Source organism: Macaca thibetana, chromosome 2, assembly GCF_024542745.1.
Source record: "Macaca thibetana thibetana isolate TM-01 chromosome 2, ASM2454274v1, whole genome shotgun sequence".
In the NCBI taxonomy this organism is placed as follows: domain Eukaryota; kingdom Metazoa; phylum Chordata; class Mammalia; order Primates; family Cercopithecidae; genus Macaca; species Macaca thibetana.
The window spans coordinates 2976748-2989864 of NC_065579.1; the positions used below are offsets into that span (position 1 = coordinate 2976748).

At 37.5% G+C, this 13117-nt stretch overlaps 1 protein-coding gene across 11 annotated transcripts in view; it reads left to right on the top strand.

Annotated features, from left to right (window-relative positions):
• The window catches only part of ACAP2 (ArfGAP with coiled-coil, ankyrin repeat and PH domains 2), a 179449-nt gene that overhangs the window by 62576 nt on the left and 103756 nt on the right, over positions 1 to 13117 (top strand). For 9 of the 11 annotated variants that reach the window (XR_007723273.1, XM_050779140.1, XM_050779143.1 and 6 more), the window contains 2 exons: positions 7031 to 7150; positions 7978 to 8031. Coding sequence is in view for 9 of the 11 variants with exons in the window: in XM_050779140.1 (XP_050635097.1) it covers positions 7031 to 7150; positions 7978 to 8031 (174 nt within the window). In the remaining 2 variants the exon portion in view is untranslated. Of the gene's footprint in view, positions 1 to 1240; positions 1357 to 7030; positions 7151 to 7977; positions 8032 to 13117 lie in introns of those variants that run through there. The other 2 variants (XM_050779148.1, XM_050779150.1) reach the window with 2 other exon arrangements.

Sequence of the window (13117 nt, forward strand, 5' to 3'; positions counted from 1 at the left end):
AAGGACACATGGAAACCTGACAGCTTAAAAAATATCACCTATTTTCCCTCCCACTGAGGGTCCATAGTTACTTTTATATTTCTCTGGTTTCTGTACCTCTCCCAAATTCTTTTTTTTTTTAAATTAAAAAAAATTTTTTTTTGAAATGGAGTCTTGCTGTGTCACCCAGGCTGGAGTGCAGTGGTGTGATCTCGGCTCACTGCAGCCTCCACCTTCCAGGCTGAAGCAATTCTTCGGCCTTAGCCTCCTGAGTAGCTGGGATTACGGGAGCATGCTACCACGCCTGGCTAATTTTTTGGTATTTTTAGTAGAGACAGGGTTTCACCATATTGGCCAGGCTGACCTTGAACTCCTAACTTCAGGTGATCTGCCTGCCTTGGCTGGGATTACAGGCATAAGCCACCATGCCTAGCTCAAATTGTTAATCTATTAACTATTATTTTTATTTTAGAAACTATGGGGAGTTAGCATAGAGAAGAGAGGCTGAGAGGAGGAAATGGTTGTTATTGAAGGTAGTGGCATTGAAGGACTAATGGGGGTGGTGGAGGGGTTGCTCCAAGTCTAGGTTAATGATTGCATAGTTTCGTGTGGGGCAAGTTCCACCTATAGTATCATTGTAAATCATGCCAGGGACAGGTTAAACTAGCTTGTTGGCTTTGCGTATAATGTACGCCACCAGTAGTTCCATTCTTTCTGGTGAATAATGCTTTACGAGTGGCATTGCTCTACTGAGTTCAATTATTGATCCATTCTTTCTGGTGTTCTGTCATTGACAGCATCATAGTGCATCATCGTTGCCATCTAGACTTAATTTCTGCATGTGTTGCATTGTCTCACTGGCATGCTTGTTCCCCGTTGAGCAGATACTCTTTAAATCTCAGCCAAGTACTACCAAGTGTTGGCTCTTTTTCTTCTGTTGCATTATTTCGTGCATGTACTTTGATTTAAGCTGTTACAATATTGTAATTTAGGGGGGCAGCATAGCCTGGTATTAAGAACACAAAGCCTGGAGCTGCTGCTGGGTTTGAGTCTGGCTCTCTCATTTACTAGCAGTATGGCCTTGGACAAGCTCTTCAACCTTTCTGTGCCTCCATTTCTTCTCTCCAAAATGGGGAAAATAAGAGTGTCTATTTCGTGGGGTTACTATGCAACTAAAGTGAGACAATACATGTAAAGTACTTAGCACAGTTCTTGGCATGTGGTAAATTCTAAGTAAACAATGATGCTGTCTCTTCAACAGACTGTTAGCTCCTTGAAGACAGACTGTCCTTAGAAAGGAAAAAAACTGGCCCGGAGTGGTGGCTCACACCTGGAATCCCAGCACTTTGGGAGGCCGAGGCAGGCGAAGTACTTGAGGTCAGGAGTTCGAGATCAGCCTGGCTAATATGGTGAAATCCTGACTCTACTAAAAATACAAAAATCGGCTGGGTATGGTACCCCTGGCGTGGTGGCGTGCGTGCGTGCGTGCGTGCGTGTGCCACTGCACTCCAGCCTGGGTGACGGAGCAAGACCCCGTTTCCAAAGAAAAAGAAAAAACCCTTATTTGTTTTGTATACTTAGTGTATGCAAAGTAGTCCTATGTTTTACTTATATTATTTCTTACCATTATAGCAATATTGCAAAGTGGATACCCTAATTTGCACATGAAAAAACAAGAATCGGAGAGTATGTTACTCAAAGATAGTCAGCAGATAAGTTGTTTGTATTCCTATCATCTGGCAAAGTGTCTATGACATAGTAATTGCTTAGTAAAAAGTTGTTGAATGAATTAGGGATATTAGTTTGATAGTTTAGATGGACTTGACATTTAATCTTGTTGTAGGTAAAAATCTTAGACTCTTTGTAGGTTTATTCAGTTATTATCTCATTTATCAGCGTTATCAAGTATTTTGACAGCTGGCAAAATCTCAGTCTTCTCTCTTTCTGCCTCCCTCCCTCTTCATTGCCAAGTCCATCCTTCCTCCTGGATAGCCGCAGTGTATATGTTGTTCTGCTGTATGACAATTTCCTTTCCTCTGTAACTGCTGTGATAGTGACCACTGTTCTACTTCTGATACCTATTTCATGGCTATGTTCTGTGCCTCATCACCTAGGGTTCTAATCTTTGAAATCTGAAATACTGGTATCCTACTTTCTGACTTGAGTCTCCAGTCCTTCCAGTTCTCAGCCTCATTACTGCTTCTGTTCTTCAGCCCTATCTCTGGTCTGTCACTATCCACTTGTGATATTTCAGATCACTTTTTTTTTTTTTAATTTTACTTTAAGTTCTGGGATACATGTGCAGAATGTGCAGGTTTGTAACACAGGTATATATGTGCCATGGTGGTTTGCTGCACCTATCAACCCATCATCTAGGTTTTAAGTCCTGCATGCATTTGTCCTAATGCTCTCCCTCCCCTTGCTGCACCCCCGAAAGACCCCGCTGTGCGATGTTCCCCTCCCTGTGTCCATGTGTTCTCATTGTTCAACTCCTACTTATGAGTGAGAACATGCGGTGTTTGGTTTTCTGTTCCTGTGTTAGTTTGCTGAGAATGATGGTTTCCAGCTTCATCCATGTGTCTGCAAAGGACATGAACTCATTCTTTTTTATGGCTGCTCAGATAGTTTTTAAATACACTTCAATGTATTCCTCTTTTTTTGTAATTAAAGTTGAGATAAAATTAACCTAACATAAAATCCACTGTTTCAAAGTGTGTGATTCATGGTTTTTAGTATAGTCCCAGTGTTGTACAACCATCACCACTATCTAATTCCAAAATATTTTTCACCCCAGAAAGAAACCCTATATCTATTAGCATTCACTCCCAATTCTCCTCTCCCTCTATCTTCTGGCAACAGAATCTACTTTCTGTCCCTGGCATGGTGCCTTTTCTGAACATTTCAAATAAATGGAATAATACAATATTTGGTCTTATGTGACTAGCTCCTTTCTCTTAGCATAACGTTTTTAAGATTCATCCGTGTTATAGCATATATCATCAGTTCTTTGTTGTTATAGCCGGATAATGCATCATTGCATGGATGTACCTCATTTTGTTTCTCTGTTCATCAGTTGATGGACATTTGAGTTGTTTCTCTTTTTTTGGCTGTTGTGAATAATGCTGCTGTGATCCCTTTCAGAGTACTCTTAATTTTATTACATCATTATTTCTCTTCAGAGACTTTCATGTCCCTTCCGTAACACCTACTCTGCAGAATTCTCCACTATTTTAAGTCTAACCATCTATATTATTTGTCCCATATCTGGCCTACAAAACCCTACAGGGGAAGTTACACAACTGTTTGGTGAAACCAACTGATGGTGCTACACATTCCTGGAATTCTTGATATAAAGCAGTTTCCCCCAAACCCAGTCAGGTTCCTTTCTTGTTACTGTTAGTGGCTCTTCAAGACCTCAAGATTTGCCACATTGTTCTTCATTCTTAGCAGATGACCTTGTCTCTTCTTCTGCTTGGTGGGAAATGCCTATTTCTTGGTCCTAATCTAGAAGTTTAACAGGCTCTGTTCTTACCATTTTAGTTTTTCTGCTTCTTTGAATGATAAAAGTAGCCCTTTTTCTATGCATTTGCAAGCTGCCTACCTCCTCAGGACTTCGCTTTAGCATCTCTCTCCTTTCCCTTCTCTGCCACCTCTACCTTAAATTGATAAAGTTTATTTATTTATTTTTTAAATAAGCTTGTTTCTTAGTAAAACAAAACAAAAGCAAGCAACAATAAGAAAACCTCCCCCTCTGACAAGGAAGCACAAATCTCTATTGAATAATTACCATGTGCCAGTAGCAGTTTGTGCTGAGAATCTTTTTTTTTTTCTCTTAAAGACAGAGATAGGGTCTTGCCATGTTGACCAGGCTGGTCTCAAATGCCTGGCCTCGAGAGATCCTCCCATCTTGGCCTCCCAAAGTGTTAGGCTTAACAGGCATGAGCCTGTGCTAAGAATCTTTATGTGCATTATCTTACTCTTTTTTTTTTAGTAACCGTATATGGTTTGGTACCATTGTTACGTATGATACAGAAGAAGAAATGGAAGTTTGTTGAGGTTAATGTCATTCAGGCTCACTTAGATGTTTAACAGTAGGTTGAACCTAAGCAGACTTAGCTGAGAACCCTATGTTTTTTACCATATGTTTTACTATTAACCTGTCTCTCTTTGTTTTTATGGAAACTTTTGATTATTTTTTAATTTAATTTGTTGCATAATACGACCTGTGTAGTACACAATTTGAAGGTAAAAAAGTGCGTACCCAGTGAAAATCAGTCATTTTCTAATCTCTTTCCTAGAAGAATGCACTGAACTAGTTTCTCTTGTGCCCTTGCACAATTCTCTTTTTTTTTTTTTTTGAGATAGCCTTGCTCTGTCACCGAGACTGGAGTACAGTGGCATGATCTCAGCTCACTGCACCTCCTGGGTTCAGGCAATTCTCCTGCCTCAGCCTCCCGCCTAGCTGGGACTACAGGTGCGCACCACCATGCCTGGCTAATTTTTGTATTTTTAGTAGAGATGGGGTTTTGCCATGTTGGCCAGGCTGGTCTTGAACTCCTGACCTCGAGTGATCTGCCCACCTTGGCCTCCCAGAGTTCTGGGATTACAGGTGTGAACCACTGTGCCTGGCCTTTTCACAAAATTTTCTACGCATATAAAAGTATTTGTACTCTTCAGTACAAATGACTGTCCCCATTTCAACAAAAATTTTAGCACTGTTCTACATTTTGATTTTTCTCTTAATATATCATGGATGTTATTTGTTATTATAGAGCTGTCTCATTAAAAAAAAAAATGGTTGAATTGTATTACCTTGAATGGATATATCCTAATTTATTTAGCTGTCCACTGACGGACACTTAGCTTGCTACCAATATTTTACTGTGACTGCAGTGAATAACTTTACATGGGTCATATGGCTATCTGTAAAATATAGTTGTATAATACATTTTAAAAAGTGAAATTGCGAAGTTAGAAGGTATGTGTGTTTTAAATTTTGATAGCTCTTGCTAAACTGCCTTCTGTAGATATTGTACCAATTTACACTCCTACCAACAAGGGTGCGTGAGAGTGACTATTTCCCCATACCTACCCTCTTTAAAACAGCATGCTATCAAACTTTTTGATCTTTGCCGTTAGTTAAAAAAAAAAAAAAGTAATTTCTCTTTCTTTTATTATGAGTGAGAATGAATATCTTTTCATGCGTTTAAGACACATGTGTTTCTTTTTTTGGGGGGGATAATTATCTCTGCATGTATGTTACCCATTTTTTCTAGTGAATAGTTGGATTTTCAAAATAATTTATATACCCTTTCTTATGGTAGGGAAATTTGTCCTTTGTGATTTATCTTAATATTGTTTTCCTATGTTATTTTTTTTGACTGTGTTTGTTTTTTCCTTATAGGAATGTCTTATATAATTGGATCGATCAGTTTGTTTTTTTTTTCCATAGTATTTGAGCTTTGCATCCTTCTCAGACTTCCCACTTTGAGATTATTGAAAAAAAAAGAAAAAGCTTCTGTTTTCTCTTTGATTTCTGATTTTGTTTTTATGTTTAAATCTTTATCTGTAATTAACTTGGGGGTCTGTAATACAATTTAATTTCTTTTTTTATTGCCTTCAGTTGACTATCCAGTGTCCCTAATATCATTTATCAGATAACTTTTCCCCCACTGGCTGGAATATTACTTTAATCAAATATGGCATATTTGTATCTGTTTTTTTTGACTGTGTATTCTCTTACATTATCAGTTTGTCTATTTGCATTTACTACCAGTCTTTTATTTAGTTTCCTTTTATAATATATTTTAATATCATATTGTACTAATGTTCCTACCTTATTACTCTTCTTCAAATATTTTTTTTTTGCTCTTCTTGCATAGCGGTTACTCCATATGAACTTTAGAATCAGTTTTTCTGGCAAGACATTTTATTTTATATTGTAAATAGCAAACGATTTAAAAGACATCTGTGCCAGCATTTCTCACAGTGGGTTTTGTGGAACGTTGATCATATAATAATGCTTCCTCTCACACGAATTCTTTTTGGGAAATGCTACATATTTTATACCTCCCCTCTTGGATGCACACTGATAAATCAAAAGCCCGTAAGAGTATAGCAATATCTTCTGTTGCCTTTTCTAGGAATCTTGCCCTGGTCCCCACAGCCCTGGTTAGATGTTCTTCCTTTTTTCTTTCATGCATAGTTTTGTCATAGTAGTTGTGTTTGTGCTCTATAGAATTTATCTACTTGTTAGAATTATAGAATTAGAGTTTTTGAGAGCAGAGATTATGCTTTCAATTTCTGTTCCCCTAGGTCTTAGGGCAGCAGTTTTGATTTATACTCTTGAGATCCTTCAGGGGTTTTCTAAAGTTTTTCTTGGCTCTTTTTCCTCTTCTTGGTGACCCCCCTCTCCATCCCCTCAGTACTTTTCTCTCCTTTCTCTACAACAGTTTCACTTTCATCTGTTTTTTAATATTTGACATTTACCCAAGATTTTGGTAAAAAAAAAAAAAAAGTTCTGTGCCTGAAAGAAAGAAGAGAAAGAAGGAAAGAAGGAATGGAAGAATAGGGAGATGGAGGGATAAAGGGAATGAAAAGAAGGAGGGGAGAGAGAAAGAGAAAGATGAAAGAAAGAGAAGAGCCCAGTACGAAGGCGTAGACGATGCCTGGAACAATGGGTATTAGAGAAATTTTTTTTTTTGAGTACATGGTTGATCAATCACTTTAGACATCTGCTTTAATAGACTAACGTTGAAATGATCAGTAAGCTATCATACTAGTTTACTTACCTTTCCTCCAACATACTTTTGTTATTGTTATCACACAACCTCTGGATCCTAAAAGGTCAACTTCTTTGGTACAACTCTGCTATGGATTTACTTTATAAGCCAAAGGAAAAAAGAATACTTTTCAATTAGTCTGTTTTGAGTTTATTGATGAAACAAATTGAACTTAACTAGGTCACCTCATATAGTTACTGCCTGCACTTGTTCAGCTAAGTAATTTGTAAAATTATCTTCAACCTGATGAATATTTTTTTCTTTTTCAGCTTGTGAAGCTTTGTATTGCAATGATTGACACTGGAAAAGCCTTTTGTGTTGCAAATAAACAGTTCATGAATGGGATTCGAGACCTGGCTCAGTATTCTAGTAACGATGCTGTAGTGGAGGTTAGTATTACTGAAATTACAGTTAAAAATGAAAAAAAAAAGCAATAAGACATTAAGGAATTGTGCATTCGTCTACCTTATTTAGTTATGGTGATACTTAGAAGTAGAAAAGCCATCACCCCTTGGTGCTGTCTTGTATAATTCTGTTTTCTACGATAGAAGTTGATGGTTTATTTGCATTGCGCATTATCTAGCATGGCTCTTCTCACCTAGTTTCTTATTATTTTGTTTAGTTTACTAAGTTTACTTGCTGCTAGGTGAGCTGAAGCACCTGTCAGAGGGCCTGAGCAGGAAGATCAAGATCATGCCTCCTAGTAGCTGCTTATAGGGGCACGCAGAGGGCCTTAACCTGAGTGTAGTGTCTAACTCTATGTATGGCGGCTGTATAGGTACTGGTTAGCCAGCTTATGCCGGGTTACCTTAGATCCCTTGGTATGCTGTGTGGTGTTATATTTCTTTCATGAGAAATAATAACTGGTGAAGAAATGATTGTAGTTTGATGATTATTTGATCCTAGATGCCTACATGGGTCATCTTGATACACTCAAAACAGTTTTACCTTAGGTTTATATTTGCCATTTCTATTGGTAGCATAATACTATTGAAGGGGCAGTACTAATTCTTTCACATTTTTAGGGTTTTATTTGTTACCACATGTAGACTTGACCTCTGCAGAGTGTACCTGTGAGGTAGTGAGATTGTCCCTGGAAATAAATGTTACTGTTTACAGTGTAACTTGATCTGTCAGAAATGCTGAGGTCACATTTTTGTGACCTATTTAAATGGCTCTTAAATGATTTGGTTTTCTTTTGATTTCTTTCTCATAGACAAGTTTGACCAAGTTTTCCGACAGTCTTCAAGAAATGATAAATTTTCACACAGTAAGTGTCAGTAAGTAGGTGTTAACTATGACCGTATTAACATTTTAGTATTTTTCTTGAGTCGCAATATTTTATGAAATGACTAAAAGTGAATTACATGGCTTTGATTTGTCATCAGCTTTTTAGTTGGGTGAATCTAAAACGTACACTGTGTGTGTATTTGTGTGTGAGTGTGTGTGCGTGTGAAAGAAGAGAATAAGAGTATTATTTTCCATTCTAATATAGTGAACTTAATATCATTGAAGGACATACCCCCAAAAGTTAATTTTTTTTCTGTTTAAGTTGTGGTTTTAAAAATTTTTAAGCATGTATTTAAGAATAAAGAAGCAAAAGTCATTTTAAATGTAGCTATTTCTTTTTAGATACTTACCAATATATCCCCTTTATCTAAACAATGACCAATATTAAAGAGTGCTATATTCTTTGAGCTATTTATATGTGCATTTAAGATTTGTGGACATTTATCCTTCAAGAATGAGGGATATATATTACTTTGGGAATGTACAAAATTCCTTTACAAAGTTTATGAAAGTTTACTGCAAAAATCACAGCTTATAAGCTGTATGTTTCTTACATTTTTAAAAAAGCTTAATTGATATGGCTGTTGTATAATTATTTAATCAGTGCTTTAAAATTTATTAGTCGCTGTCTGTACTAAGAATATCAATACTTATAATCTTCATAAAATCTGCTTGTTTTTGGTTCTTAATTTGATTTTCTTAATTTTTTTGTTGGTTAGCATATTTAGGATGAAGTAATATGACAACGTTTATTTTAATTGCAGTTCAAATTTTAGCTATACCAATATTGACATGTACAAGTATCTGCTTGAGTGACTGTTTTCAGTTCTTTTGGGCATGTACCTAGGTGTAGAATTACTGGGTCATGTGGTAATTCTATGTTTAACTTTTTGAGAAACTGCCAAACTGTTTTCTACAGAGACGGTACCATTTTACATTTCCACCAGTAGTGTTTGAGTGTTCCAAGTTCTCCGCATTGTTATCATCACTTGTTATTTTCAATTTTTTAAAAAAAAATTATAACCATCCTAGTAGGTGTGAAGTGGTATCTCACTGTAGTTTTGATTTGCATTTCTCTAATGACTCATGCAGTTGAGTATCTTTTATGTGCTTACTGGTTTCTTGTGTATCTTCTATCATTGTTAGCATTGTTGTTTATTGAAGTCCTTTATTTATTTAGAAATAGGGTCTCACTCCGTCACCCAGACTGGAGTACAGTGGCACAGTCATACCTCACTACAGCCTGGAACTCCTAGGCTTAAGTGATCCTCCTGCTGTACCCTCCGAGTTAGCTAGGACTACAGGCGTGTGCCACCATGCCAGGCTAATTTTTTTTTTTTTTTGGTAGAGATGAGGTCTTGTTCTTTTGCCCAGGCTAGTCCTCAAATCCTGGGCTCAACTCATCCTCCTGCCTCAGCCTCCAAAGCACTGGGATTACAGGTGTGAGCCACTGCACCCAGTCCCTTTGTCAGTTATTTAATTGGGCTTTTTTGTTATTGTTGTTGTTGACTTATACTTGTTTTACATAGTTTGGATATTAAACCCTTACCAGTATATATTATACAAATATTTTCTCTCATTTTGTAGGTTTTCTTTTTTACTTTCATGAAAATATCCTTTGACACACAAAAGTTTTTAGTTTTGATGAAGTCTGAAGTTCAGTTTCTCTACTCTGTCTTTTATTGTTTGTGTTTTTGGTGTTATGTGTGAGGGAATTCATTGCCAAATTCAAGGTCATAAAAATTTACCCTTACGTTTTCTTCTAAGAGTTTTATGATTTTAGCTCTAGTATTTGACACCATTTGACCACATAATAGTTTTCTTTTTGCCTTCTGTTGAATTTAGATGGCAGTGTTTGGTATATTTGATTTCTCTTTAAACCAAATGTAATTTAGTAAGAAAGTTTTTTTTTCCTGTTGATATAAGTGATTGACTTTAAATTGACATAATAGACTAAATGTTTTCTCTATAATTTATTATCCTTTGAAATACTCCTCTCCTTAAAGCAGTAAATCTTACGCTGTTTCTTTATATAATAATACCTTGCTCTTTGTTACGGTTTTATATGTGAAAAGTTATGATTAAGATAAACTTTTGGCAAATAATTTTTTTTTTTTTTGAGACAGAGTCTGGCTGTGTCTCCCAGGCGATCTCGGCTCGATGCAGCCTCCGCCTCCCGAGTTCAGGTGATTCTCGTGCTTCAGCCTCCCAAGTTGCTGGGACGATAGGCATGCACCACCGTGCCTGGCTAATTTTTGTACTTTTAGTAGAGACGGGGTTTTGGCATGTTGGCCAGGCTAGTCTCAAACTCCTGGCCTAAAGTGATCCACCCGCCTTGGCCTTCCAAAGTGTTGGGATTACAGGCGTGAGCCACTGCACCTGGCCTTGAAGCAAGGTATATATGTATTGTTTCCTTTGGAGGAATAGAGATTGGTCTTTGTTTTGTTTTGTTTTGTTTTGAGACGGAGTCTCGCTCTGTTGACAGGCTGGAGTGCAGCGGCGCAATCTCGGCTCACGGCAACCTCTGCCTCCTGGGTTCAAGGGATTCTTCTGTCTCAGCCTCTGGAGTAGCTGGGACTACAGGCGCCCGCCACCATGCCCAGCTAATTTTTTGTATTTTTAGTAGAGTTGGGGTTTCAACATGTTGGCCAGGATGGTCTCGATCTCTTGACCTTGTGATCCGCCTGCCTTGGCCTCCCAAAGTGCTGGAATTACAGGCGTCAGCCATTGCACCCAGCCGAGATTGGTCTTTTTAATACCAGTGCTCTTAATCTTAGTGTGCACCTACACTCCTGAAACCTGTGCAGATTCCACTTTTCTCACTTTTCTTTCTCTCTTCTTGCTTCCTCCCTTCCTCCGCCTCCCTTCCTCCCTTCCTTCCTCCCTCTTTTTTTTTTTTTGGCTATTCCTTATACTTGAGAAACCTCATACTCTCTGTTGACTATAAAACTCGTTGCTTTAAAAAGATAATTTGTATACTAAGAAAAAATCACTCTTTGTCCGTCTGCCTGGAGGTCTGAAGGCTGCATGTTGGTCAGCTTGTTTGTGTTTACATACATGTTTCTATACAAGAAGAACTTTTTGTCTAACACTATACCCAGAAGTCCACTGTGTATTTTATTCTTTTATTCTTTTTGACAGCATCTCAGAAATTTTCCTTTTAATAGATATAAAAATGAAATTGTGAGTCCTTGGTTTACTTTCTTTTAATTTTCTTCTTTTTATAGTTAATATACCATCTATTCTATCTGGCCTTTTTGTTGTTTTGTAACCAATACTTTAAATTTCTTTCAGTAGGAATGACTTGTGTCACTTGAACTAGAATTCCTATATTTGTGGCAAAAGTTCTTCCCTCATCATAGCCCGGTTATACTTCACTTTAATTAGACTATGGCTAGGGATAACACTTACCTTGTTTGCTGTTACACTCCCGGTAGTTACATAATTCTCATTCTAGGGAAGTCATTTAATTTTCCTGAGATTCACATTCCTCCTCTGTAGGCTGGGCGTGGGGGCTCATACCTGTAATCCCAGCACTTTGGGAGGCTGAGGTGGTTTGATTGCTCGAGCCCCATTAGAGACCAGTCTGGGCAACATGGCGAAACTTGGTGTCTACAAGAAATAGAAAAATTAGCTGGGTGTGGTGGCTTACGTCTGTAGTCCCAGCTACTCAGGAGGCTGAGGTGTGAGGATCACTTGAGCCTGGGAAGTTGGGGTCACAGTGAGCTATGATCGCACCACTGTACTGCAGCCTGAAACACAGTGAGACCATGTCTCCAAAAAAAAAAAAAAAAAAAAAAAGATTTACATTCTTCTTCTATAAAATGAAGGGGATTTACTAGATGACTTTTCATTATTAAAAATTTATTATAAGATTTAAATTTGTTCTCAGAGCCATTTGTTAGAATGCAGGAAAAGCCTAGTTATATAAAATGCCTTTTTTTTTTTTTTTTTTTAAAGCATTCTCTGGAATTCTAATTGCATAGCATCCCAGTATAAAGGATGATTAAGGAAAACTGCTTTCTGAAACATAATAAATAGTGTAACCTGCATTAGATTCTCTAGCAGAGCTCATAACAATTGGGCTTTGATATATCAGTTTGTGTAAGGATAAAAGTCTGGATATTTCAGAGGTGTCATTTACGAACTTTGTGGGCTTAAATAAACGTTTGAAAGTAATAAAACCATTTGTGTTATTAGCCAAATAAAGATTAAACATATGTTGGAGTTAGATTGTCCGGTCATTTAATACAATAAATCATTTAGATGATCATGTAATTTATTTATTTATCTGTAAAAATGGATAGAACTCTTCTTATTCCTTTTAGAATGAGAATATCCTAGGTTTCTCTTTAACTCATATGTTTTTGTTGTTGTTGTTGTTTTTGTGAAATGGAGTCTCGCTGTCTCTCCCAGGCTGGAGTGCAGTGGCACGATCTTGGCTCACTGCAACCTCCATCTTCCAGGTTCAAGTGATTCTCTTTCCTCAGGAGTATTATGTTTAAAATTCTTTTGTTTTATCGCAATATATATATGTTTCTTTTTTGAGACGGAGTCTTGCTCTGTTGCCCAGAGTGGAGTACATGATCTTGGCTCACTGCAACCTCCGCCTCCCAGGTTCAAGCGATTCTTACACATCAGCCTCCCAAGTAGCTGGGATTACAGGTGCCCACCACCACACCCAGCTAGCGTTTATATTTTCAGTAGAGATGGGGTTTCACCATGTTGGCCAGGCTGGTCTCGAACTTCTGACCTCAAGTGATCGGCCCACCTTGGCCTCCCGAAGTGCTAGGATTACAGGTGTGAGCCACTGCGCTTGGCCTTAACGCATATGTTTTTATAAGACGTGAACACACATGACTTTTTCAGAGCAGGTCATGTATGCTACTTTTTACTAGATATTAGAATTTGTTTGAAGAGTGGCTTATTTTCCTAGAATTTAAGAGATTTTGGTGATTCCATTGATGACATTTTTGGATTCTAACTTGCTGTTGGTATAAGGAACTTGGAATATTTATTTGATTATTATCTTTGCTGAATGCAGCTTTAAAGTTGATTTAGTACAT